We start from the raw sequence: 27918 nt of genomic DNA on the forward strand, positions 1-27918 counted from the left end.
CTGGGCCCAGTTTTGGGTCCCCAGTGCCAGAGAGACTGGGAGCTACTGGAGGGAGTCCAGTGGAGGCTGGGGAGATGCTGAGGAGCCTGCAGCATCTCTGTGAGCAGCAAAGGCTGAGAGCCCTGGGGCTGCTGAGCCTGGAGAAGAGCAGCCCCAGAGGGCAGCTGAGCAAAGGAGCTGTGGGGGGCAAGAGGATGAGGATGGGATCTTCTCAGTGGTGCCCAGTGCCAGGCCAAGGGGCAATGGGCACCAAGTGGAAGCCAGGAGGTTCCAGCAGGAGCAACTTGTTGGCTGTGAGGGTGCTGGAGGCCTGGAGCAGGCTGCCCAGTTTGGTTGTGGAGTCTCCTTGTCTGCAGAGCTTCCAGCCCTACCTGGCCACTGTGACCCTGGGCAAGCTGCTGTAGGTGGCCCTGGTGGAGCAGAGGGGTTGGACTGGATGAGCTCCAGAGGTCCCTTCCCCCACCCCACTCCATGATTCTAACAGCTCTGAGCAGCAGTAGAGGCTTCCTAGGGGGAGATTGCTCCAACCCCTTTCCAGCCCCATCCCAGCCCATTCACAGCTCCCTCTCTGGAGCTGAGAAGTTCTGCTCTGCCTCTTCTCCTCCTATTCCATTGCTTTTTATTCCTAGAAAAAAGAATTCCCTAGAAGGTCTCCTGGAGCAGCCTGGCCCCTGTCTGGGGGAGCAGTGAGGGGAGCTGCTCCCAGCCCTCTCCAGCTGCTGGGTAATTTTCCACTGTTAAAATGGCAGTGTGGGTTCTGGGCTGGGAGCTGGAGATATTTGGAGCTGGAGACATTTGCTCTCCTGCCTTGCTCTCCCCCATGAATATTTAAGGCTGAGCAGCAGTCCTGGAGCCCTGCCAGTGCTGATTGTGCCCAGCTTCCTCAGGCTGCAGCTCACAGCTTGGACCAGGGGCCCCTGCAGCATCTCAGTGAGCTCGGGCTGCATCCTGCCAGCAGGGCTGGGCTCTGAGGGGCATCTTCTGCCCCTGCAGCATCTCAGTGAGCTTGGGCTGCATCCTGCCAGCAGGGCTGGGCTCTGAGGGGCATCTTCTGCCCCTGCAGCATCTCAGTGAGCTCGGGCTGCATCCTGCCAGCAGGGCTGGCCTCTGAGGGGCATCTTCTGCCCCTGCAGCATCTCAGTGAGCTTGGGCTGCATCCTGCCAGCAGGGCTGGGCTCTGAGGGGCATCTTCTGCCCCTGCAGCATCTCAGTGAGCTTGGGCTGCGTCCTGCCAGCAGGGCTGGGCTCTGAGGGGCATCTTCTGCCCCTGAAGTGTCTCAGTGAGCTTGGGCTGCATCCTTCCAGCAGGGCTGGGCTCTGAGGGGCATCTTCTGCCCCTGAAGTGTCTCAGTGAGCTTGGGCTGCATCCTTCCAGCAGGGCGGGCCTCTGAGGGGCATCTTCTGCCCCTGAAGTGTCTCAGTGAGCTTGGGCTGCATCCTGCCAGCAGGGCTGGGCTCTGAGGGGCATCTTCTGCCCCTGAAGTGTCTCAGTGAGCTTGGGCTGCATCCTGCCAGCAGGGCTGGGCTCTGAGGGGCATCTTCTGCCCCTGAAGTGTCTCAGTGAGCTTGGGCTGCATCCTGCCAGCAGGGCTGGGCTCTGAGGGGCATCTTCTGCCCCTGAAGTGTCTCAGTGAGCTTGGGCTGCATCCTGCCAGCAGGGCTGGGCTCTGAGGGGCATCTTCTGCCCCTGAAGTGTCTCAGTGAGCTTGGGCTGCATCCTGCCAGCAGGGCTGGGCTCTGAGGGGCATCTTCTGCCCCTGAAGTGTCTCAGTGAGCTTGGGTTGCATCCTGCCAGCAGGGCTGGGCTCTGAGGGGCATCTTCTGCCCCTGAAGTGTCTCAGTGAGCTCGGGCTGCATCCTGCCAGCAGGGCTGAGCTCTGAGAGGCATCTTCTGCCCCTGAAGTGTCTCAGTGAGCTTGGGCTGCATCCTGCCAGCAGGGCTGGGCTCTGAGGGGCATCTTCTGCCCCTGAAGTGTCTCAGTGAGCTTGGGTTGCATCCTGCCAGCAGGGCTGGGCTCTGAGGGGCATCTTCTGCCCCTGAAGTGTCTCAGTGAGCTTGGGCTGCATCCTGCCAGCAGGGCTGGGCTCTGAGGGGCATCTTCTGCCCCTGAAGTACCTCAGTGAGCTTGGGCTGCATCCTGCCAGCAGGGCTGGGCTCTGAGGGGCATCTCCACATACAGTTCCTTTGGAGGGCAGGAGGGAAAGCATGGGAGGAAGTGTTGGGTCTGGGCAGGGTTTGCTGCTGTCATGGAAACTGGAGTGATTCATCTGCTGCCAGCAGCCAGCACACTTGGATTGAACTCCTGAGAAGGTGCAGAGGACTACTCAGAGCTGATTGTTGAGCTGCACCAAGTTGGGCTGCTTCATCCTTATTGTTCTTGCTTCTCTCCCTTCCCCATCTCAGACAGCAGCTTTAGGGGGATGGAGAGAGGAACCTTCTCCAGAACTTGAGTAGAAGAGGCTGAGGGGAGACCTTCTGGCTCTCTGCAACCCCCTGAAAGGAGGCTGGAGCCAGGTGGGGATTGGTCTCCTCCCAGGGAGCAATGGACAGGAGGAACTGGCCTCAGGTTGCACCAGGGGAGGTTGAGGTTGGCCAGGAGGAACAATATCTGCTCCTTGAAGGTTGTCCAGGCCTGGCCCAGGCTGCCCAGGGCAGTGTTGGAGTCCCCATCCCTGGAGGGGTTTCAAAGCCATGGAGATGTGGTGCTGAGGGCCATGGGTTGGGGTTGCCCTGGCAGTGCTGGGCCAATCTTTGGACTCCATGAGCTTCAAGATCTCTTCCAACCACAATGGTTCCACCATTCCATGATTTTAATTGGCTGCCTGGGAGCAGCCTGGAGCTGTCACTCCTTCTAGCACCTGGTGGATGGAATTGAGGCCCATGAGTTGATGGTGATGAAGATGACTGTTCTGAGGCAGCTCGAGGAGCAGCAAGAAGCTGTCCATGCAGTTGGTGGTGCAGGTCAATGTGTGCCTCAGGACCTGTGGCACCCTGGCACACCAGAGCACCTCTGAGCCTCCTGGTGAGAACTTCACCTGCCTAGACCAAGCTATCTCAAACTGGTATTGCAGCAAAGCCCAAGTGGGGAGCAGCTCCTCACCTCTCAGATTGCTTCACCCTCTGGAGGAGGACCTTGATGACCTGGTGGAGAAGTTCTCCATGGGGTTGGCACAGAGGGTGCAATGGAGGGAAAGTGGCAGGAAGGAAATTTGGCTCCATGTCCTTTGGCCAGAAGATGACCAAAGGCTCTGGCAAGCTGAGAAGTGAGCTTGTGTGTGGCTGACTGAAGCTGCTCTGCTGTACTGGAGGAGCTGGAGGCCAGTGGATCCTGCTTAGAGCTCTGGTTGAGCCAACACTTCCAGCCCTAGCAGGAAGGTCTTCTCCTTCTCTTGACTCAGAAGGGCAGAAGGCTTGCCTAAGTCTCCTGCCTTCAAATGTGGAGAGAAGTGAACAACCTCGGGGCTGGTGCTTCCTTGCTCACCTCTCCTAGGTTCAAAGCCAGCTTGGAGGGCTCCAGCACCAAGCCAGGCTGTGCTTGGCCTTGGACTTCATCACTGTCCCATCTATGAGGTGGCCTCAGTCTTCTGTCTGCTGTGTTCCTGGGGCCTTTGCTGTCCTTGTGGCTGTGCCAGATGTTGATGTCCTGCTGGACCTGTCCCACCCACAGCTCTCTTCCACATCAGTCTCCTTCCACTGGCTCCTCTTTTGCTTTGAGGTCAGGCTGATGGGTTTGCTCAGCCCACAGCCTGTGCCATGTGGGGATCTCTCCTGGAGGACCTCTTCCACCCTTCCTCACCTGCAGCATGTTCTGTCTTCCTTTCTGGCTGCAGCTCATTGCTGGCCCAGCCAAGGGTTGCATCTCTCTGAAGGTCTCAAGCTCCTGTCCAGAAAGAGCCAGGCTTCGGCTGGAACTGCGTGGTGGAGCTTCCATGATGGCTTTGGAGAAGTTCTGGAGCATCTGGGGAGAGCTGTCCTCTGTTGCTCGTGTCAACAGGTGGTTGTGTTCCTTGGATTGCTCTGCAGACCTCAGCACAGACAGGGACCTGTTGGAGCAGGGCCAGAGCAGGCCACAGAGATGCTGGCAGGGCTGGAAGCCCTCTGCTGTGAGAGTTGGGGGTGTTCAACCTGGAGAAGAGAAGGCTGCAGGGGGACCTTCTGGTGGCCTTTCAGTGCTTAGAAAAATGGTGGGGACAGAGTTTTGAGCAGGGCCTGATGTGCCAGGACCAGGGGTGATGGTTTGGAACTGAAAGAGAGAGCTTCAGAGTGGAGAGGAAGGAGCAATGATTGCCCCTGTAGTGTGGTGAGAGCCTGTGCCAGGCTGCCCAGAGAGGTGGGAGATGTCCCATGCCTGGAACCATTCCAGGTGAGGTTGACTGGGGCTGTGAGCAACCTGCTGTGGTTGGGGATGTCCTTCCTGACTGCATGGGGTTGGACTGGATGACCCTGAAAGGTGTCTTCCACCCAGGCCATTCTGTGGATCTCCCAAAGCCAGGGCACCTTTAACTGCCTTCACAGCTGCACCTCCTCCACAGCTCAGCCTTTGCTCCTTCCCACCCCACCTCCCTCCTTGCCTCCTATGGCTTCTGGCTGGCCAGGCCCTGCTGGGGGTGGCCTGGATGTGGCCATGGGCAGCACTGAGGTGGTGGGCAAGGGGCTGAGGAGCTGAGCAGGAAAATTCCTGCAGCACGTGTTTGAAAGCCACCAGAGAAGAAGCTCCTTGCATTGCCATGGCAACAGGCAGAGCTACAGCAGCCCGAAATCCCTGGACTTTGAACCCAAAATATCTCCTGGGAAAATATCTGAGTGTGGCTGAGTAGCACAGCTGGGAAGGACTATCAAGGCTCTCAGCCAAGGATGGCACAGGGAGGTGGTGAGGTCACCATCCCTGGAGGGATACAAGAAACATGTGGACATGGCACTTGGGCATGGTTTGGTGGTGATAGGTTGGTAGTTGGACTGGATGACCTTGTGGTTTAGTGGCCATGGTGGTGATGGGTTGATGGTTGGACTGGATGACCTCATGGTTTGGTGGCCATGGTGGTGAGGGGTTGATGGATGGACTGGATGACCTCATGGTTTGGTGGCCATGGTGGTGAGGGGTTGATGGATGGACTGGATGACCTCATGGTTTGGTGGCCATGTTGGCAACGGGTTGATGGTTGGACTGGATGACCTCATAGTTTGGTGGCCATGTTGGGTTGATGGTTGGACTGGATGACCTCATGGTTTAGTGGCCATGGTGGTGTTGGATTGATGGTTGGACTGGATGACCTCATGGTTTGGTGGCCATGGTGGTGATGGGTTGATGGTTGGACTGGATGACCTCATGGTTTGGTGGCCATGGTGGTGAGGGGTTGATGGTTGGACTGGATGACCTCATGGTTTGGTGGCCATGGTGGTGACAGGTTGATGGTTGGACTGGATGACCTCATGGTTTAGTGGCCATGGTGGTGTTGGGTTGATCACAGAATCATTATAGAACGGCTTAGGTTGGAAGGAACCTGAAAGCTCATCTACTCCAATCTACCCACTATGGCCAGAGACACCTCTCAACTAGACTTGGTTGCTCTTCCAACCTGACACCCACATCCTCCCTAGGCAACAGATGACCTCAGAGAACTTTTCCAGCCAAAAAAGTTCTGTGATTCAATGTTGGGCCATGTCCTGCCTGCAGCCCTTACTTCTCCCGTCCTCTGCAAGCCATGGTGGTGGCCACTGGAGGATGTTCATGACTTGTGTCCCTTTGTGCACCATGCCATGGAAGGAGTGGCCTTGGAAGGGTGAAGCTGGGGGGTCTCCAATGGGACCGGAGTGAGAGGTTCCCTGCTAGGAGAATCTCACCATGTCCACCTATGCTGTTGAGCAGGGGCACAGGAGAGCTCTGTGTGCTTCACCTGTCCCTTTGTGAGGCTGGCACCAGCAGTGGGTGGGGTGTTGTTGTTCCTCAGTGGACATCACCACATGGCAGGCAAAGCTAAGCAGATTTGTGGTCAGGATGGAAATGGATCCATAACATCTAAGGAGGTCCTTCCTGAGCCAAGGGCTGCAGTGCTGGGCTCCACAGCAGGGCCATCTTCTCCTGTGACTCTGATTTCTGGAGGGCATCTCAAGGCACTTGGAAGGGTAGAAGGTTATCAGGAGTAGTCAGCATGGATTTACCAAGGGGAGGTCATGCTTGACTAACCTGATAGCATCCAGTGATGACACAACTGAATGAGTAGATTCAGGGAGAGCAGTGGATGTAGTCTACCTTGACCTTAGCAAGGCCTTTGGCACTGTCTCCCATGTCACCCTAGTGAGCAAGCTGAGGAAGTGTGGGATGGAAGAGCAGGCAGTGAGGTGGGTTAGGAACTGGTTGCAAGACAGAGTTCAGAGGGTGGTGATCAATGATGCCAAGTCCAGCTGGAGAGATGTGACCAGTGGAGTCCCCCAGGGACCAGTGCTGGGTCCGGTGCTGTTCAACATCTTCATCAATGACATTGGTGAGGGCACAGACAGACAGAGTCTGCTCAGCAAGTTTGCTGCTGACACCAAGCTGGGAGGCTTGGCTGATCCAGCTGCAGGCTGTGGCCATCCAGAGAGATTGAGAGGGGATTTGATAAACGTTTATAAACATCTGAGGGCTGAAGGTCAGGAGTGGGGGGACAGGCTCTGCTCACTGCTCCCTGGGATAGGACAAGGAGCAACGGGTGTAAGTTGCAGCAAAAGAGGTTCTGCCTCAACACAAGGGGGAACTTCTTTACTGTGAGGGTCACAGAGCACTGGAACAGGCTCCCCAGAGTGGCTGTGGAGTCTCCTTCTCTGGAGCCTTTGAAGGCCTGCCTGGATGTGTTCCTCTGTGATCTGTGTTAGATAGGATTGTCCTGCTCTGGCAGGGGGTTGGACTCGATGATCTCCTTGGGTCTCTTCCAACCCCTAACATCCTGTGAGCCTGTGACTCCATTCCCACTCTTCCTCCCTCTGCAGAGCTGCAGGCAGAGGCAGGAGTTTGGCATCTTCTGGTGACTCCCTGAGGTCCAGGTCTTCTGCATGCTCCCGAGGGTTAGGTTTGAAGGTCAAGTAGGGCAGAGAGCAGCTGGTGGCTCCTTCTGTGCACTGTCGGTTGGGCTTCTCCTGGCACGTGCCTGAAGGATGCTGGATGGTGTCTGGAGAAGAGTCTGGAAAACAGATCTGGTGAGCAGCAGCTGCGGGAGGGACCTGAGGTTGTCCAGCCTGGAGAAAAGGAGGCTGAGGGGAGACCTTTCTACAAGTCCCTGAAAGGAGGCTAGAGTCAGGTGGGAGTTGGTCTCTTCTCTCAAGGAGCAAGAGGCAGGAGGACATGGCCTCAGGTTGCCCCAGGGGTGGTTGTGGTTGGCCATGAGGAACAATTTCTGCCCCTTGAGGGTTGTGCAGGCCTGGCCTGTGGTGAAGTCCCCATCCCTGGACGGATGCTGTGGCCATGGCCGCGTAGTTCTGAAGGCCACGGTTTGGTGTTAGGCTGAGTCTTCGATGACATTTGGTCGTTGGACTCCAGTGACCTCAGAGGTCTTCTTCAGCCGCCCCCGCCGGTGGTGACTCTGCTGCTGGCCTCTCTTGCAGTGCCTTTCCGGGAGACCCCCAGCTACACCAAGCGGCGCCGGCTGCTGGGCGCGACCCTGTCCTCGCCGCGCGTCCTGCAGCGCTCGGCCAGCGACAACAACCTGAAGGTGGACACCAGGGGCTCCTACTCGCCGGTGCCCTCGCTGCGCAGCCTGCCCCCGCAGCTGCTGGCGCAGATGCAGGAGGCGGCGGGCACCGCGCTGGGTGCCGACGGCAGCCTGGCCAGCTCCGGCAGCGCCCGCAGCGCCCACAGCCGCTCCCCGTCCCTGCAGCGCGTCCAGGAGGAGAAGGAGGCCGAGATGCCAACCCTGCGCCGCGGCAGCCGTGGCAAGGCAAGGTGAGAGCCTGAGGAGGGCAAGAGGGATGGGCTCTGGGAGGCCATAGCGTGCCCACTGGGCACCCACGGGGAGCTGGGTGATGATGGGTGGGGAGTGGGGAGGTTGGTGGGACATGGTGTGGTGCCGTATCTGCTTGTCCATGGGCAGTGGTGGGATGTGGTGAGGTCCTGCATCTCCTTGTCCATGAGGAGTGGTGGGACATGGTGAGGTCCTGCATCTCCTTGTCCATGAGGAGTGGTGGGACATGGTGAGGTCCTGCATCTCCTTGTCTGTGAGGAGTGGTGGGACATGGTGAGGTCCTGCATCTCCTTGTCCGTGAGGAGTGGTGGGACATGGTGAGGTCCTGCATCTCCTTGTCCATGAGGAGTGGTGGGACATGGTGTGGTCCTGCATCTCCTTGTCCATGAGGAGTGGTGGGACATGGTGAGGTCCTGCATCTCCTTGTCCATGAGGAGTGGTGGGACATGGTGTGGTCCTGCATCTCCTTGTCCATGAGGAGTGGTGGGACATGGTGTGGTCCTGCATCTCCTTGTCCATGAGGAGTGGTGGGACATGGTGAGGTCCTGCATCTCCTTGTCCATGAGGAGTGGTGGGACATGGTGTGGTCCTGCATCTCCTTGTCCATGAGGAGTGGTGGGACATGGTGTGGTCCTGCATCTCTATGTCTGTGGGGAATGGTGGGACATGGTGTGGTCCAGCATCTCCTTGTCCATGAGGAGTGGTGGGACATGGTGAGGTCCAGCATCTCCTTGTCCATGAGGAGTGGTGGGACATGGTGAGGTCCTGCATCTCCTTGTCCATGAGGAGTGGTGGGACATGGTGAGGTCCTGCATCTCCTTGTCCGCGAGGAGTGGTGGGACATGGTGTGGTCCTGCATCTCCTTGTCCATGAGGAGTGGTGGGACATGGTGTGGTCCTGCATCTCCTTGTCTGCGAGGAGTGGTGGGACATGGTGAGGTCCTGCATCTCCTTGTCTGTGAGGAGTGGTGGGACATGGTGAGGTCCTGCATCTCCTTGTCTGTGAGGAGTGGTGGGACATGGTGAGGTCCTGCATCTCCTTGTCCATGAGGAGTGGTGGGACATGGTGAGGTCCTGCATCTCTGTGTCTGTGGGGAATGGTGGGACATGGTGTGGTCCTGCATCTCCTTGTCCATGAGGAGTGGTGGGACATGGTGAGGTCCTGCATCTCCTTGTCCATGAGGAGCAGAAGGCTGATGGAGCATGGTGTGACCCATGGCTATAGGTATTCTGCCTGAGGTCCTCTCTGGGGGACATTGCTCTGCTGCACCCACCAGGTCTGGGAGCAGCTGATGGACACCATCACCCAGCATGCTGGGCAGCATAGAGAGGTCTTCTGTGATCACTGGGTGGTTTTGGTGGCCTGTAGGTGTCAGTGACTTGAACCAAATGTTCTCCCTGTCACTTGGTGGCAACATCAAAGAACGCTGGCTCTGGTGCTGCTTACTGCTGCCTTTGACATCTCTTCTGGTCCTGGAGGCTGTCTTCTGGAGAGCCTTGGTGGGGCCAAAGGGCCCTTTGGTGACAGATAGAGTCAGGCTTTGCTTGTGGAAGCCTGCTGATGGAGAAGTAAGACTCACCACAGCCATGGCTGGTGGAAAGCAACATCTGCTCAGGAAGGTCTAACTGGGACCTGGCAGTGTGAGGCCAGAGATGGGGTTTGGAGGGTGATGTCCAGAGCTGTGTCCAACCACCAAGAGATGGACTGGAAGCCTGAAGGACCAGGCTGCAGGTTGTATTGGAGGTGTGATGGTGTAGGACGTGGTTCAGTGCTGGCCTGGTAGCATTTACTCAATGGTTAGACCTGAAGATCCTGAAGGTCTCTTCCAACCAAAATGATTCCATGATTGACTCCAAAGCAGAAGCAGCTCTGAGACCCCTTGAGGCAACCTGGGCACTGCCAGGCAGCAAGGACAGGGAGCCAAAGGACTTTGGAGGTGTGGTGGAAGAGGTCATGAAGGAAGCTAAAGCCATCTGTGCTTTGGAGGAGTCAGGAGAAGCGAAGGTGACCTTAGGGTCCAGGTGGATGGAAGGAGATGTGCTGAAGGGGCTGAACTCCAGCATGGCTTGTTGGAGGGAAGGAGGAGACCTCTGCCAGGTTTGTGGTGCAGGAGTGAGGAGCAGGAGATGAAATGAACATCCAGCAGGCTCCAAAGCAGGAAGGAACTGGTTCCTCTCCACCCTGCAGCAGGCTCAGCAGACCACTGCCTGGGGACCCTGCTGAAGCCAGGAGCACAGCGTGGTTGGGAGAGTGGTAGGAGGTGGGTGGGGGTGAAAGAAGCACCCTGGCCTTCTGTCAGCCAGAAGGTTGTGGCAGGGTTCTCAGGATGACCTGGGCCACCAGCTGGTGAGGCTAGAGGGAGCAGACAGGCAGAGCTGAGTCTGACCCATCTGGGTAGCTCCTGGAGAGGAGGATCAGTTGATGAGAGGACATGGCCTCAGACTGTGCCAGGGGTCGGTTAGGTTGGACATGAGGAGCAATTTCTTCCCTGCAAGAGTAGTCAGGCATTGGACCAGGCTGCCCAGGGGGGTGGTGGAGTCACCATCCCTGGAGGTGTTCAAGAAGTGTGTGGACATGGTTTGATGGCCATGGTAGTACTTGGTTGAGGGCTGGACTAGATGACCTCGTGGTTTGGTGGCCGTGGTGGTGTTGGGTTGAACTCAATGATTTTAAAGGTCTCTTCCAACCCGAACGATTCTATGATTGAGGAACTCTGAGCCTGGGGTAGCTTTGGTGGAGAAGATCTGAGCAGGACTCCATGGAGCAGAGGTCCCTGCTCAGAGGCAGGACCAGAGGAGGAGGAGGAATTTCAGGGCAGGCAAGGACCATCCCTTGGCCTCCTGATTGGACTCAACGATCTTAAAGGTCTCTTCCAACTCAAGAACCATGCTGTGGCTCCTCTCCAGGCTGCTGCTGTCCTGCTCCTCCCCTGCCTGGATCCAAGGAGCCTGGTGGGGCAGAGCTGAGTCCCGTGCTCCAGGCTGGAGCTGTGGTGGCTCATCACATGGTGTGATGTGTGACTCACAGCCAAGCTTGTGATAGCCTCCAAGCCCACACCACCACCACTACCAGCGTTCCCCTTGTGCTCTTGGTGCCTCCTGCCCAGGTTTAGTACCTTTGCTTCACCAGGAGTCATTTCAATCGCAGGCTTCTTCTTGGAGCACTTTGCAACCCCCTGGTGGACCTGGCAAGGATCTTCTCCCATCCCTTCTTTGTTTTGCTGACCCAGACCAGCCTCAACCCCAGCACAGCCCCCAGGGTTCTTCCCCACCCGAATGGGGAGGCATGAGGAGGTCATCTCCTGTTCTCAGTGTGGTGGCCATGGAGGCTGAAGGAGCCAGCAGAACCCTGAGGAGTTTGGCTGCTGCTCCTCTCCCTGTCCTTGACAAGTCCCTTCTGACTGTCACCACCACATTGCTTCCCTCCAGGCAAGTCCAAGCACCTTGGCCTGAGCTTTGCTCCAGTGTCTCACTCCAAGAAGTAGCTCCATTTCAGTAGCTCTTTTGGGCTTGTTTAGAGGTTTTTGGTCCTTTTTTGGGCCATTTGCTCTTTTCCAATCTTCTGGATATGCTCTGTGTAGCACCAACCTTCAGAGGTGTCCCTGAGATGTTCTTAGCTTGCTTTAATCCTTCCCAAAACCTCCTTCCAGATGTGTGGTCAGGCACATCCCAGGCTGCTTAATGAATTCCTGCTCCTGGCTTCTGAGTGGATCTCAGCTCTGCCTCTGAAATCTCTGATCTCTGCTCTGAAGAGCAGGATGAAGAACCTTGGTCTCCTCACTTTCACCCACTGGCAGCTTTCCCTCTGCATGAGGAGCATCAGCCATCACTGACAGCTCCTGGGATCTTCTCCTTGCTGGTGGAGTGAAGCCCTGCTCCTCCCCACAGTGGCTTTTCCCCTTCTCCTTGTCATGGCCAGATGTTTGCATCTGTTGGCTTCTGCTCTTCTCCAATGTCTGTCCATGGCAAAGCCTGAGGAACCTGAGGCTGCTGAGCCTGGAGAAGAGCAGCCCCAGAGGGCATCTGAGCAATGCTCAGCAAGAGCTGAAGGAGCTGTGGGGGGCAAGAGGATGAGGCTTGGATCTTCTCAGTGGTGCCCAGCAACAGGCCAAGGGGCACCAAGTGGCAGCCAGGAGGTTCCATCAGGAGCAACTTGTTGGCTGTGAGGGTGCTGGAGGCCTGGAGCAGGCTGCTCAGAGAGGTTGTGGAGTCTCCTTGTCTGCAGAGCTTCCAGCCCCACCTGGCCACTGTGACCCTGGGCAAGCTGCTGTGGGTGCCCCTGGTGGAGCAGAGGGGTTGGACTGGATGAGCTCCAGAGGTCCCTTCCCACTGCCCCATGGTGCTGAGATACTGAAATCTCTTCTCCTTTGCTGTCCCTCCCACGGGAGCAGATAACAGTTGGGGTTTAAACAGACCTCTGGGGGCATCTGTCCCACCCTGGGCTGGCCTTTATGAAGCCCTGTTGTTTCCAAAGCCTGGCCTCAAGGTGTGCTGCTCACACATCCCTGCTCTTCTCCTTGCTCCTAGGAGCTCAGGGCTGCTTCTGCCAAGTCACCTCCTCTGCCTCCACATTTCCATCCCCTGGAATCACAGAGCTGCTCTGGCTGCCTTCTGCTTCTTCTCCAGACAGATGAATTGCTGTGGAGATCATCCAGGAGCCTGCTGGCCACTCTGTCCTGATGCCTCCCCAGCAGATCCTTGGATGAAAGACAAGCCCTTGTTATCCCCAGATCTCACCAGCAGGCATCAGCAGGCATCAGCAGGGCTTTGTGGTGGATCAGAGGGCCCTGTGCCAAGGCTGGTGCCTGCTCTTAGCATGCCCCTGGCACATGGCCGCAGGGCAGAATGTGTGCTGAGGAGGCCCAAGGGTGGGCCTTGCCTGCCCTGAAATTCCTTCTCCTCTGGTCCTGCCCCTGAGCATGTCTGCAGCAGGGACCTCTGCTCTGTGGAGTCCTGCTCAGATCTCCACCAAAGCTACCCCAGGCTCAGAGCTCCTCAATCACAGAATTGTTTGGGTTGGAAGAGACCTTTAAGATTGTTGAACTCAACCCATCACCACCATGGCCACCAAACCATGAGGTCATCCAGTCCAACCATCAACCCCTCACCACCATGGCCACCAAACCATGAGGTCATCCAGTCCAACCATCAACCCATCACCACCATGGCCACCAAACCATGAGGTCATCCAGTCCAACCATCAACCCCTCACCACCACGGCCACCAAACCATGAGGTCATCCAGTCCAACCATCAACCTGTCACCACCATGGCCACCAAACCATGAGGTCATCCAGTCCAACCATCAACCCCTCACCACCATGGCCACCAAACCATGAGGTCATCCAGTCCAACCATCAACCCCTCACCACCATGGCCACCAAACCATGAGGTTATCCAGTCCAACCATCAACCTGTCACCACCATGGCCACCAAACCATGAGGTCATCCAGTCCAACCATCAACCCATTGCCACCATGGCCACCAAACCATGAGGTCATCCAGTCCAACCATCATCCCATTGCCACCATGGCCACCAAACCATGAGGTCATCCAGTCCAACCATCAACCCATTGCCACCATGGCCACCAAACCATGAGGTCATCCAGTCCATCCATCAACCCCTCGCCACCATGGCCACCAAACCATGAGGTCATCCAGTCCAACCATCATCCCATTGCCACCATGGCCATCAAACCATGAGGTCATCCAGTCCAACCATCAACCCCTCACCACCATGGCCACCAAACCATGAGGTCATCCAGTCCAACCATCAACCCATCACCACCATGGACACCAAAGCATGAGGTCATCCAGTCCAAACATCAACTCCTCACCACCATGGCCATCAAACCCTGTCCCCAAGTACCATGTCCACACCTCCTGGGCAGCCTGATCCAAAGCCTGAGCACTCTTGCAGGGAGGAAATTGCTCCTCACATCCAACCTAACTCACCCTTGGCACAATCTGAGGCCATATCCCCTTACCACCTGATCCTAGGGTGAAGAGATCAACCCCACCTCACTCCAAACTCCTCTCAGGGAGCTGTAGAGAACAATGAGGTCTCCCCTCAACCCTCTCTTCTCCATGCCCCTTTTTGTCCCTGCCTTGAAGGTTCCTGGCTCTTCTCCACCTGGACCAAGCCTCCTTCTCCTGAAGTGACCTAACCCGGTGGTCCTGCACCCACTCCAGCCTGGGGACTAGATTCACAGAATGATTTGGGTTGGAAGGGACCTCCAAAGGTCATCCAGTCCAAACCCCCTGAAGTCAGCAGGGACAACCTCCACTCAGAGCAGGCTGCTCACAGTTTTGTCCAGCCTGACTTCATCTCCATCATCCCTCAGCTCTCCTAGAAGGGAGCTCACTGAAGCAGGTGCCTGGTCCCATGCCTGCTCCTTCTGTTACTGCCTCAGTGCCGCCAGCAGGGTCACTGTCCCCAGTTGTCCCCAGCCTTGTCCTGGGGTTGCTTTCTTTGCTGGAAGCCTCAGCTGGTTTGGTTTCCTTCCCCTTGGCTCTTAGGAGCTTTTGGATCCCTTTCCTTTGTTCTCCCTGCAGCAGGCATCAGAGGAGAAGTTGCCACCAGTTTGTCCCCTTCGGCCCTGGGTGGTTTCCAGGCTGGCATCGGCTGCTGCCCCACAGCCTGCCTGCAGCAGCTCCTCCCACAGGAACCCAGGGTGGGTGGGGGGTGCTCTGGGGTCACCAGTGGGTGTGCAGAGCCTGAGGGTGAGTGCTCTGGGGTCACCAGTGGGTGTGCGGAGCCTGAGGGTGGGTGCTCTGGGGTCACCAGTGGGTGTGGAGAATCTGAAGGTAGGAGCTTTGGGGTCACCAGTGGGTGTGCAGAGCCTGAGGGTGAGTGCTCTGGGGTCACCAGTGGGTGTGGAGAACCTGAGGGTAGGAGCTTTGGGGTCACCAGTGGGTGTGCAGAGCCTGAGGGTGGTTGCCCTGGGGGTCACCAGTGGGTGTGCAGAGCCTGAAGGTGGTTGCCCTGGGGGTCACGAGGCTGCTCACAGTCCTTCTGTGCTGTATGCAAGCAGTGCTAGCAGCCAGCAGCTTGGGTGCAATGGTTCATCCCAGGTTGGTTGTCCTCCACATCCCACCATGGAGGACAACAGCCCTCAAGACCTGGTTTAAAACAGTGTTCCCTGTCCAGCAAGAGAGGAACAGAAGCTAGAGCAGAGAGAGAGCTACTGGTAGGGCCATGATGCATGAGGTTACAATCTTGGGATGGTGCCCTGGGTCCTGTCCCTGGTGACAGTGAGTGGTGAATGCACAAAGAGAAGTCACAGCACAGAGCAACGACCAGGAGAGGCTCCTACACCTTATTTACCCAGAACTGGTGGGACAGAAGCTGCTGGGGGCTCGTGGTTGTCACTGACCAGTGGTGGAACACCCTTCATAGGTTTGTCTGATCCCCCTTTGGAGCTGTCCCTGCTCTTGGCACTCAACATCCTGCAGCAATCCCTTGGTTGAGCCCAAGGCTTTCCTTCTGGTGCTCACTCCCTGGATCTGACACCAGGTTAACCCTTGGCTTGCTCGTCCCACAGAGCTGGAGAACCAGGGCTGGGCTCAACCACCAGGAGAGGAGGGACAATGTTGGCACTGGTACAAGCTGGGGGCTTCTTTTCCATGCATCGTGGGGGGCTGGAAAGTCCAAAAGTGCCCTTGGAGCTGCCAGGGGACTTCCTCCAGCAACAAGGGGCAGGGGTTGTCTTCTGAGTCCTCCCAGGGTCTTTTGTCCCTCAGTGGTGAGTTTCTGCCCCTGGGTTCTTCGGTTTCTTACTCCTCCACTGCTCAGCTCCTCCTTAGCCTTCCTGCCTTCCTTAGCAGGTGGTTGTGGCTGAGCACCCACCGAGGTGGCCTCCAGGTCACCAGCCCTGATTGGACTCTCTCGGTGTCTTGTTACCATGAGCTGGGAGGTGCCCAGGTGCCAGCCCTTGCCTGGTGGCAGCTGATCCATCAGGGTCACCAACTGGCTGTGTTGGGGTCACCCTTAAGTAATGACTCTTAATTAATGAGCTTATGAGCTCAGGGCTCAGCCTGGGGTCCTGCTCCTGGAGCCAGTTCCTGCCTGGATTCTCCTCTGACCATGCCTAGAGATGGACTCTTGCTGCAGTGCCCCAGCACAGGGTTTTGCTGCAGGGCTGTGCCATTAGTGGCTCCTGTGACCCCCATCTCTGGTGCTCATTGACCTTCCAGCTCTCCAGCTCTGTGTCTCCATGCTGCTGGGTGGCCACGAGTGCGGCTCCACAGCCAGACACATCTCCTGTGGAGCCACTGGCCCGTGGCAAGCTGAGCTTCCTTTGGCCTGGTTACCTCATTCACCTGAACTAGCCCTGAGTTGTCTTTGCAATGCCCAACCAACCTCCTGCCCCACCAGTGCCAGCTCCACCCTCCCCAGTTGCTCTGTGTTGCCCTCTTCTGCTGGCTCTGTCCTCCATGGAGCTTCTTGTGCATCCCTCAGGGCTGTGCTTCCATCTGGTGCTCCTGGCTTGTTTCCTCCAGCCCTTCCATAGAAGAACACCTGGAGGAGTTTGGGGTTTCTCACTGGCATTTTGGGCTGTGGTTTAATGGCTCTGGTGGTATTGGGTTGATGGTTGGATTCAGTGGTCTCAGAGGGCTTTTCCAAGCCGATTCTGTGGTGTTGGATCATGGTGGTCAGGCCCTCTTTTGTTCTCTGGGCTTACCAGCCAGGTTGTCCAAATCCCCAAGGGCTGTGACCCTGCAGGATGGGCAGGAGTAGAGCCATGGTTGTCAGAAGTCCTGTGCTCCTCTTTGTCAGCTGAGACAGCCAGGTGTTATCCTTCAGCAGGACTCTGTGAGGTCTGCTGGAGCTCCCAGCCATGCAAAGTGGTGTCAGCTGTCGGTGGGCAGGTGCAGAGCAGGCTGTGTGGGGATGTTCTGCTGCCTGGGTTGTCCACAGGGAGCTCTGGAGAGCCAGCTGGGGGCTGGGAGTCTGTGGAGTCAAAACGTTGAGTGAGGGGCCTGGAGCATCCCTGTGAGAGCAGGCTGAGAGACCTGGGGAGAAGGGCAGCCCTAGAGGGCATCTGAGCAATGCTCAGCAAGAGATAAAGGACCTGCAGGGGGCAAGAGGATGGGGCCAGGCTCTCGTCAGTGGTGGCCAGTGCCAGGCCAAGGGGCAAGGGGCACCAAGTGGAAGCCAGGAGGTTCCAGCAGGAGCCACTTGGCTGTGAGAGTGGTGAGCAGGCTGCCCGGAGAGGTTGTGGAGTCTCCTTGTCTGGAGAGCTTCCAAGCCCACCTGGCTATTGTGACCTTGGGCAAGCTGCTGTGGGTGCCCCTGGTGGAGCAGGGGGGTTGGACTGGATGAGCTCCAGAGGTCGAGGTCCCTTCCCACCACACCGTGCTGGGATTCCAGTTTGTGTTGTGGAGTCTCCATCCTTGGAGCAAAGCAAAATCCATCTGGACACGAAGCTGAGGAGCCAGCTGTAGGTGTCCTTGGCTGGTCAGGGGCTTGGCTGGGATGATCTCTGGAGGTCCCTGCCAGCCTGCCCTGGTGTGGTTGGCAGTGTGAGCCTGGGGCAGTTTCAGAAGCAGGAAGCTGCTCTTTTCCTGCTGGAGCTGCGTTGGTTCCCACCAGCCATGGTCTATTTCTGGAGCTGCCAGCCGCTCGTAGTAACAATTTTGAAGCTCCAGAACAGCAGAAGCATCTCCTCCAGAAGACACATAGTAAGTGCCACCATGCAGGAGCTGGCAGTCAGATCTAGGTGAGAAGGACGTGGTGGACCTTTGTAACAGCTCCTGAGTGGTGGCAAAGCTGGCCAGTTGGTGGCAAAGTCTTCTTCACCTGACTGTGGAGTGCAGCTCATGTGGGAGGTCACCACAGCTCTCACTTGAGCTGAGGGCCCTGTGCCAGGGCAGGTGCTGGCTACCTCTTTTCACCCAGCTCTGGCTACAGATGTCTGCAGAGAGGTTCCTACAGAGAAATCATCTCCAGGTCCCTCATGGCTGCAGAACTCTGTGTGGTGAGGGCATGGGGATGTTCTCAGAGCAAGAGGGGAGAGGTCCACAGCTCCTTCCATCCATGGAGCCAGAGGGGGACTCGGGGAGAAGCAGAAGTGGTGATGCTGGGGTTGGTGCTCATGGGCTAGAGGAGTTGAGAGCCACAGAATTGCTGCCAGGTCCCTTGCAGGGGTCCAGGTCACAGCCTATTTTGGACCAGTTGTCTCACGCTGACACCTTTCCAGATCCTAAAGTAACAAACCAGCCTGATCTTCAGGAGCTGCAATGGAAGTTCTCATGGTGATGTAGAAGACCCCTCAGAATGTCCACTGCCTCCCAGGGACAGGCAGGAATGGAGCAAGACAGAGTTCAAGTCCAGCCATTAACCCAACACTACCCAGCCTGCTGCTGAACCATGTCCTTCAGCACCACATCTCCACAGCTTTGAAACCCTTTTGCTCTTCTCCATGCCCGCCCTGGGAGCCCTCCCAGGTGGCTTTCCTGGCCACCAGGGCACCTGGCTGGCTCATGGGCAACTCATCCTCCAGCACTCCCAGGTCCTTGGAGCTGCTTCCCAGCAGGTCACCCCTCACCTGGGGGTCGTTCCTCCCCAGAGGCAGGAGCCTCCACTGGCAGCAGACTTCCCAGGTAGATGTGCACCAGGAGGACAACATCCCCGTGATGCCCAAGGGCAGGACCTCTGTGCAGGAGGGAGAGCAGTGACCATGTTCTCTTTGCAGCACCATGGGGAAGGTCTCCAGCCACAAGGAACCTTGGCTGTGATGTCTGTCCTGTGTGTCTTGTAGAGAGGAGGTGCAGTGAGGTGAGGAGCATACCCTGGGGTTGCTGAGAAGCTCCTCAGCTGCTTGCCAAACACAGTCATGGTGCAGGTTGATGCTCTCCAAGCATCCTGGCTGCCATCCAGAGACCAGCTTTGGATCCAGCCAAGGGTGGGGACCTGTTCCTTCAGCCTCAAGGTGACGAAGGTGATCAAGGAGGTGAAGGGCACATTGTCAGCTCAGGCAGATGCTCAGGACTTCTGGCAAACATGCACCCCACTTTGGGCCATCTTCTCACTTTTTCTATCTGGGAACACCCCCAGAGGAGAACCTGAGCCTGCAGCCAGCTGCCTGCAGGACCCAGGCAGGTTCTCTAGCAAGTGGACATTAACATGAGACATGATTAAACTAATCAACAGCCTTTAATTGAGCCTGCCAAGAGAGCCCTGGACAAGAGCAGTGGGATCTGAGATGGTCACTAACCTCGTTAGGAACGGCCCAGAGAGCTGATGGATGGAGGCTCTGAGACACTTGGACTCATTAAGTCTCTAATGATTGATTGAGCGTGGCCAGGATCAATGAGGCTCTGGGCTGGGTGGGCAGCCCCTAAGCCATGCTTCCCTGGGAGATGCTTTGCAGAAGAGCTGGGGCTTGTGGCGTGGGCTCCACCTCATGGTGCAAGGGACCCAGGTCCAGCAGCAGCATTTTCAAGTGGCACACGAGAGGCAAGGTGAGGTTTTGGCGGAGGGGATGCAGGAGCGATGGGGCATGGACCTGCTGCCAGCTGGGGTCTGTGAAGGGAGACAAAACGTTGAGTGAGGGGCCTGGAGCATCCCTGTGAGAGCAGGCTGAGACACCTGGGGAGAAGGGCAGCCCTAGAGGGCATCTGAGCAATGCTCAGCAAGAGATAAAGGACCTGCAGGGGGCAAGAGGATGGGGCCAGGCTCTCGTCAGTGGTGGCCAGTGCCAGGCCAAGGGGCAAGGGGCACCAAGTGGAAGCCAGGAGGTTCCAGCAGGAGCCACTTGGCTGTGAGAGTGGTGAGCAGGCTGCCCGGAGAGGTTGTGGAGTCTCCTTGTGTGGAGAGCTTCCAAGCCCACCTGGCTATTGTGACCTTGGGCAAGCTGCTGTGGGTGCCCCTGGTGGAGCAAGGGGGTTGGACTGGATGAGCTCCAGAGGTCCCTTCCCACCACACCGTGCTGGGATTCCAGTTTGTGTTGTGGAGCCTCCATCCTTGAAGACAAGCAAAATTCATATGGACATTCCTTGGTTGATCAGGGGGCTTGGCTGGGATGATCTCTGGAGGTCCCTGCCAGCCTGCCCTGGTGTGGATCTGCTGCAGTCCCACCAGAGGAGAGAACAGGTCCGGTGAGGAGCAGCTGAAGACCTGGGGTTGTTGAGCCTGGAAAAAAGGAGTCTGAAGGGAGACTTTCTGGCTCTCTCCATCTCCCTTCAGCTTGGAGCCAGGTTGGAGTTCGTCTCTTATCCCAAGGAACAAGAGGAAAGGGCCTCAAGTTGCCCCAGGGGACAGGTTGGCCAGGAGGAACAATATCTACCTGTTGAGAGTTGGCCAGGTCTGGCCCAGGCTGCAGCGTTGGAGTCCCCATCCCTGGAGGGGTCTCAAAGCCATGGAGATGTGCTGCTGAGGGCCATGGTTTGGTGGTGCCCTGGCAGTGCTGGAGTCCAAGGGTTGGACTTGGTGATCTTCAAGGCCTCCTCCAACTAAAACCATTCCATGACTGACACTGTGATTCCATGGTGGAGCTGTGGGTCCCACGCTGGCCACGCTGGCTGCACATCAGCAGCAGTTTGTGACCAGCCTTGGTGCCACAGCATGATCAGCATCTTGGAGAGGCAAAGTGGCCTGGTGGCATCTGCTTTGCGCTGGCTCTGTGTGGGCAACTGCAGTCACTTGTGGTGCTGGGTGGGGGTGGTCCTGGCCCTTGCGCTGCAGAGATGCCACCCTGGTCACCCCGTTCCTGTAGATGCACCCCAAACTGTGTGTGCCCCATCAGCCTGGGCAGGTGATGGGTCTTGGCCAAGATGGTTCCTAGGAGCTGTTGGCTCCTGCGTTCTCTGCCTACTTCTCCTGATGGTTCCTGAACAGAGAGAAGGGCCTCTGGTGGCCTGGGCTGGGCTTTAATGTCTGCAGCCATGAAAGTGACCCAGGAGGGACGTGGGGATGTGACAGGGCAAGGGCAGATGGCTGCTTCTTGGTCATGGTGGGTCTCTGGAGGGGCTGTAGCTGAGGCACCACACTCTGGCCTGAGCTAGGGGTGCTGGCACATCCTGAGGTGACAGTGCTAAGGTGTGGTGCCTGTGGTGGCAAGTTCAACCCCATGGTGGGGTGGGAGGGGAACTCTGGAGCTCATCCAGTCCAACCCCCTGCTCCAGCCCAGGGTGACAATGTCCAGGTGTCCTCCAGAGAAGGAAACTCCACAACCTCTCTGGGCTCCTGACTTGTCATTGGGCAGGGAGGTGGCTTTGGCCCTGGTATTCTTCATGGCATGGGGGTCTCTGGGGGTGCGTGTCTCAGGCTGTCCCTCCAAGGGCCACAGCCAGCCTGGGGGACAGGAGACATCTGCTTGTCACAGCACTGGCATGTGTGTCCCCATCTGCATCATCACACTGGCTGTGGGGGACCTGGGGCTAAGCAGGAGGTGGGGGCAGGCATGGTCTGGGGGGGACAGGGAGGCTGTGGGGTGAGGGGGTGTGAGCCAAGAGGGGCTGGAAGTGCAGACTGGGGGGACTGTCAGGCTGCAAATACCAAACTTGAGGCTGGGGGCTGCAAGCACAGAGCTGTGGGGATGGGGGCTGCAAGCATGGACGGGGGGGCTTGAAAGCAAGGAGCTGGGGGCTTGTCAGACAGGGGTCCATGGGGTGGGGGGGCTGCAAGCAGGAAGCTGGGGGCTTGTCAGACAGGGGTCCATGGGGTGGGGGGGCTGCAAGCATGGAGCTGGGGGCTTGTCAGACAGGGGTCTGTAGAATGGGGGAGCTGCAAGCATGGAGCTGGGGGCTTGTCAGACAGGGGTCTGTAGGGTGGGGGGGCTGCAAGCAAGAAGCTGGGGGCTTTTCAGACAGGGGTCTGTAGGGCGGGGGGGCTGCAAGCATGGAGCTGGGAGCTTGTCAGACAGGGGTCTGTAGGGTGGGGGGGGCTGCAAGCATGGAGCTGGGGGCTTTTCAGACAGGGGTCTGTAGGGTGGGGGGGCTGCAAGCATGGAGCTGGGGGCTTGTCAGACAGGGGTCCATGGGGTGGGGGGGCTGCAAGCATGGAGCTGGGGGCTTGTCAGACAGGGGTCTGTAGAATGGGGGGGCTGCAAGCATGGAGCTGGGAGCTTGTCAGACAGGGGTCTGTAGGGTGGGGGGGCAGCAAGCATGGAGCTGGGGGCTTGTCAGACAGGGGTCCATGGGGTGGGGGGGCTGCAAGCATGGAGCTGGGGGCTTGTCAGACAGGGGTCCATGGGGTGAGGGGGCTGCAAGCATGGAGCTGGGGGCTTGTCAGACAGGGGTCTGTCGGGTGGGGGGGCTGCAAGCATGGAGCTGGGGGCCTGTCAGACAGGGGTCTGTAGGGTGGGGGGGCTGCAAGCAAGAAGCTGGGGGCTTTTCAGACAGGGGTCTGTAGGGCGGGGGGGCTGCAAGCATGGAGCTGGGAGCTTGTCAGACAGGGGTCTGTAGGGTGGGGGGGCTGCAAGCATGGAGCTGGGGGCCTGTCAGACAGGGGTCTGTAGGGTGGGGGGGCTGCAAGCATGGAGCTGGGGGCCTGTCAGACAGGGGTTTGTAAGGTGGGGGGGCTGCAAGCATGGAGGTGGGGGCCTGTCAGACAGGGGTCTTAGGGTGGGGGGGCTGCAAGCATGGAGCTAGGGGCTTGTCAGACAGGGGTCTGTAGGGTGGGGGGGCTGCAAGCATGGAGCTAGGGGCTTGTCAGACAGGGGTCCATGGGGTGGGGGGGCTGCAAGCATGGAGCTAGGGGCTTGTCAGACAGGGGTGTGTAGGGTGGGGGGGCTGCAAGCATGGAGCTGGGGGCTTGTCAGACAGGGGTCTGTAGGGTGGGGGGGCTGCAAGCATGGAGCTAGGGGCTTGTCAGACAGGGGTCCATGGGGTGGGGGGGCTGCAAGCATGGAGCTGGGGGCTTGTCAGACAGGGGTCTGTAGGGTGGGGGGGCTGCAAGCATGGAGCTGGGGGCTTTTCAGACAGGGGTCTGTAGGGTGGGGGGGCTGCAAGCAGGAAGCTGGGGGCTTGTCAGACAGGGGTCTGTAGGGGTGGGGGGGCTGCAAGCATGGAGCTGGGGGCTTGTCAGACAGGGGTCTGTAGGGTGGGGGGGCTGCAAGCATGGAGCTAGGGGCTTGTCAGACAGGGGTCTGTAGAATGGGGGGGCTGCAAGCAGGAAGCTGGGGGCTTGTCAGACAGGGGTCTGTAGGGTGGGGGGGGCTGCAAGCATGGAGCTGGGGGCTTGTCAGACAGGGGTCTGTAGGGTGGGGGGGCTGCAAGCAGGAAGCTGGGGGCTTGTCAGACAGGGGTCCATGGGGTGGGGGAGTGTGAGCTTGGAGCTGGGGGGCTGAGGGCTGCAAGCGTGGAGCTAGGAGCCTGCGAGGCAGGGGTCTGCGGGGCAGGGGTCTGCAGACACAGCTGTGGGCTGCGGGCACGGAGCCGTGGCAGGGCTGTGGGGCAGGGAGCTGCGAGCACAGGGCTGGGGAGTGGGGCCGTAGGCACGGAGCTGGGGGGCTGTGGGGCTGTGGGCTTCGAGCACGGAGCTGGGGGGGAGGGGGCAGCTGCAGCAGCGGCAGGAGCCGTGGCAGCGCCGATCTCCCCTCTGCGTCTGTGGCTGCGATCGCGGGAGGGGGCACGGACTGCGTTCGCCGAGCGGGCAGAGTCGGGAGGCAGATGGGACCCCACCCCCGGGCTGCAGTGCCCCTTTTGTCACCCATCCGCCGCGGAGCGGGAGCCGGGCACCCCCGTAGCCCCCCTCTTGGCACTGCCCCCGCAAGCGCTGCCTTAGCGGGCATGTCCCCCCTGCCCCCGCAAACTGTGTGTCCGCCCGAACTGTCACCCGGGAAACTCCCTCCACAGCCGCCCCCCCCGCCCCAGCACTGCGCCCTCCCCGTTCACTGCCCCCCCAAACCACCCATCATCTGCCTCCCCCCCATCCCAAATACGCTGCCTCATCGGACACTGCCCCCCAAAGCTATCGTGCCCTCCTCCGATACTGCCCCCCCAAATCCTCCCTACCCAGGTGACATCACCCCCCCACCCCCCAGAGTAGTGTGTCTTCCCCCCAGCCTGCCCTGGCACTGCGCCTGACCGGAGACCCCCTCCGCCGTTCCCCTCCGGTACTGCCTTCCTCCCCCCCTCCCTCCCTCCCTTTTGTGCACTCCCCCTTCCGCCGGGACCCTTCTCCCCATCTCCCCTCGCCGGTACTGTCCCCCTAGGAGCCCACATCCCTGTTACCGCTCTCCCTGCCCCTGGGACTGCCCCCTCCAGGAGCCCCCTCCTGCCCGGAGCCCCTCTCCGTCCTGCCCCCCACCTGCCGTCCGCCAGGGGGCGCTCCGGTGCGCGTGCCCGCGGCGGGTCGCGGCCGGGGGCGCGGCGGGGCCGGCGGGGGCGCGGCGGGGGCCCGGCGCCGTCTCCCCGCCCGCAGGGGGAGGAGCCCGCCGGCGGCGGCGGCTGCCCCGGGCCATGGTGCGCGCAGCGGCGGCGGCGGCGCGGCGCCGGAGGGAGCGGAGCGCGGCGCGGGGCGGGCGGCGCCGCGCCATGGAGCCGGCGGCGGGCGGCGGCCCCCAAGCCGCACCCGGTGGCCGCGCCCGGGCCGCGCCGCGGCGGCCGGGGCTGCGCTGAACCCCGGCGCCGGGCCCCGGGCGGGCCCCCGGACCCCCGGTCCCCTGTCCCCTGTCCCGGACCCCCCCCCCCCTACCCGCCCCCCACCCCGCGCCCCTCGCCATGGCGCAGCCCGCGGGCCGCGGCGGGCCGAGCCGTGAGCTGCCGGGCATCAGCACCGTAACCTACGTCTTCGTTTACAGCCCCGGCGGCCCGGCGGGGCCCCCCGGCCCCGGCCCCGAGCCCACACCGCACGCCGCGCCCGCTCCGCTGCGCGGCCCCAAGCGGAAGCTGTACAGCGCCGTGCCCGGCCGCCGCTTCATCGTGGTCAAGAGCTACGCGCCGCAGGGCGAGGGCGAGATCCAGCTCAACCGCGGCGAGGCCGTCAAAGGTGAGTGGGGGACGTGGGGGGACACCCACCTGCTGCGGCATCCCGGCTGGGACGGATGACAGCGCTGCCGGCTGTCCCGGGTGGGGCCGTGGGGTCCGCAGCCTTGCTGGGGGGTTTGGAGCTCATCCCTGTGGTCTGCAGCCTCACTCTGGGGTTCTGCAACCCGGCCGTGGGGTCTGCAGCCTTATTTTGGGGTGTGGAGCTCATCTGTGTGTGGTCTGCAGTGTCACTTTGGGGTCTACAGGCTTGCCTTGGGGTTTGGAACTCTCCTGTGTGGTCTGCAGTCTCACTTTGGGGGCTGCAGCCTGGCCGTGGGGTCTGCAGCCTTGTTCTGGGGTATGGAGCTCATCCGCGTGGTCTGCAGTCTCACTTTGGGATCTGCAGCCTGGCTGTGGGATCTGCAGCCTTGCTTTGGGGTTTGGAGCTCATCTGTGTGGTCTGCAACCTGGCTGTGGGGTCTGCAGCCTTGCTTTGGGGTTTGGAGCTCATCTGTGTGGTTTGCAACCTGGCTGTGGGGTCTGCAGCCTTGCTTTGGGGTTTGGAGCTCATTTGCATGGTCTGCAGTCTCACTTAGGGGTCTGCAGCCTTGCTTTGGGGTTTGGAGCTCATTTGCATGGTCTGCAGTCTCACTTAGGGGTCTGCAGCCTTGCTTTGGGGTTTGGAGCTCATCTGTGTGGTTTGCAACCTGGCTGTGGGGTCTGCAGCCTTGCTTTGGGGTTTGGAGCTCATCCGTGTGGTCTGCAGTCTCACTTAGGGGTCTGCAACCTGGCTGTGGGGTCTGCAGCCTTGCTTTGGGGTCTGTAGCCCAGCTGTGGGGTCTGCAGTCTCACCTTGGATGTGCAGCCTGGCTTTGGGGTGTGCAACCTGAACGTGGGTTCTCCAGTCTTGTTTTGGGGTTTCCACCCTAGATGTGGGGTCTACAGCCTTGGCTTGGTGTCTGCACCCTAGCTTTGAGGTTTCCAGCTCTGCTTTGGGCTCCCTATCCTAGCTGCAGGATCTCCAGCCTGGCTGTGGGGCAGCAGGGACATGGCCTCCCCAGAGGGCTCCAGCCCACAGCTCCCTTGGTCAGAGGCTGGCTCCTTCAGTCAGACCCTGGGGCTGTGGGACCAGTGGGGGCTGATCAGACCTTGCGGTTGCCCAGTCAGACCCTGGTTGTGGAGCTGGGGCTCCTTGGTGTGAGTCAGAGGTTCTCATCTTCTCTTTGAGCCCTGAGTGGTCGATCCCACTCAGAGGCATGGGGCTGTGGATGCTGTCATCTGCTGGGGCCCTCAGGAGAAGTGGGCACCTCTCTATACGTTCATCTGCAGGGCTCCTGGGCACCATGGGCTCCTTTCAGGGCTCCTCTGGGTTACCTGCCAGGCTCGTGGGCACCATGGATTACCTGCAGGGCTCCTGCCTCCAGTTGGGCACTGGTGGCCAGGGAAAGGTGGGCAAGGATTTGTTTCCTACCCCAAAATCCATCCAGAGGCATAGAGAAGCCCTGGCAATGCTGAGCTCCTTGAGGAGAGGAGAGGCTGGGAGAGCTGATGGCATTGCCATGGTGTTCAGCAGCCTTCCCCAGGGCACGGAAGCCCTCTGATGGGTCATTCAGACAAGGCTTAGAAGAGGCTTCCTTTGCTCGCAGGCTGCTCCACAGCTTGGCACAGGAACTTTAGGGATCTTTTTTCATCTTGCTGCTGCTGCTGGTGTCTCGGGCTGGGGCTGGAGCCACCAAGCTGAGGAGCTGCTTGGATATGGGCTCTGGAGTGGGGAGCTGAGCTTGCTGCTTCTTGCTCTCCTCACAACCACACCAGACCTTGGAAAGCCCTGAGCTGGGGTCACCAAAAGCTTGCCTGTGGAGGAGGCAAGCCCCAGCAAACCTCCTGGTGCCCTCGCTAGTGTGGTTTTGTCCCCTGAGTGGAGGAGGAGACAGATGTGAGCTGCCTGTGACCTGGCTGGTGGGCCAGGTGCTGAGGCTTCCTGCAGCTGGAGGTAGGTTGTGTGGCTGTGGGGTGAAGGTGTACCAGGAGGCTGGAAGCAAGCAACAGATGGACAGGGCTTTGGGGGTCACAAGGCTTCACCCCATCTCTTCACCCCCTTACCTGGTGTTTTCTGTCCTGTCCTTCTGTATCTCCTCCAGCATTTGGGTCAGGTAGGTGGTCCTGATGGGCAGGATGGGCAGTGACTGCTCCGAGCTGGAGGTGCTCAGCTGGCTTCCTTCATGTGCGGTGGAGGAGGCTCTGGAAGAGTTAAAAGGGAATCACTTGAGAGCTGGAGATGCTGAGGAGCTGTGCTGAGGGTGGGATCACCAGCGGTGGTTGGGCAGGTGGCCCTTGAGATGGTGTGGAGCAGCAGGGAGAGATGGGAAGCAGCAGGCTGAGCGGAGCTGCTGCTGGTGCTGCTTTGTCATCTTGGGTGGACTCCTGTCTGCTCTGTAAATGGAGGCACCTTCACTTGGTGGGAAGAGCCCTCTCGTGCCCAGCTTGTGGGGAAGGTTCCTGGCTGAGTTGGAGCTCTTCTGAGGGGGATTCAGGGTCCTGGAGGATCCAGCAGCTGGGTGGGGAGCTGCCCAGGAGGTGGAGTGTGGAGCGCACGGGGGGTGGAAGGTGCCCAGCAGGAGAGGGTGGTGGCTGAAGGAATTGTTGAAGTGTGGTGGGTATGAGCAGAAGAACTTTGGGGAGGGTGGGAGCTGATCTGGGGAGTGTTGTCAGAGCCTCACTGGAGGCAGCTGTCTGCCGAGCTGGGGAGATGTGCAAGGGCAAGAGGGACATCTCTGAGGGGGAGAAATCTGGCTGGAGGTGCAAGTCTGAGGAGCAGGAACGTGCCATGGGGAGGGCAGCTGGACATCACTGGTGTGGAAACTGCGATGGGGCTTGGCCTCTCCTGTCCTTCTACCCTCTCCTTGAGTTTGTGTGGCTGGGGCTGTGAGTGGTTCCTGTCAGAGACGAGCATGGCAGAACATTTGGCAGCTGTCATTTGGAGAGCTCAGAAGAAGGTGGAGAAGGGTTTGAGGTGGAGAACCTGAGCAGCTCAGTGTGAGCCATGCAAGGTCCTGATTGGAACCCAGTCA

At 59.2% G+C, this 27918-nt stretch overlaps 1 protein-coding gene and 1 long non-coding RNA gene across 2 annotated transcripts in view; one reads left to right on the forward strand and one right to left on the reverse strand.

The window, feature by feature from the left end:
* The window catches only part of SHANK3 (SH3 and multiple ankyrin repeat domains 3), a 235853-nt gene that overhangs the window by 75700 nt on the left and 132235 nt on the right, over positions 1-27918 (forward strand). The window contains 2 exon segments of the mRNA XM_064142320.1: positions 7580-7916; positions 24682-24869. Coding sequence (XP_063998390.1) covers positions 7580-7916; positions 24682-24869 — 525 coding nt within the window.
* On the reverse strand, positions 19073-21132 carry LOC135174782 (uncharacterized). The gene is made up of 2 exons (XR_010302089.1): positions 20224-21132; positions 19073-20084 (listed from the first exon to the last, which is right to left on the reverse strand). It is a non-coding gene; the product is annotated as an uncharacterized LOC135174782 (long non-coding RNA).

This window comes from Pogoniulus pusillus, chromosome 4 (genome assembly GCF_015220805.1).
Source record: "Pogoniulus pusillus isolate bPogPus1 chromosome 4, bPogPus1.pri, whole genome shotgun sequence".
Lineage (NCBI taxonomy): Eukaryota > Metazoa > Chordata > Aves > Piciformes > Lybiidae > Pogoniulus > Pogoniulus pusillus.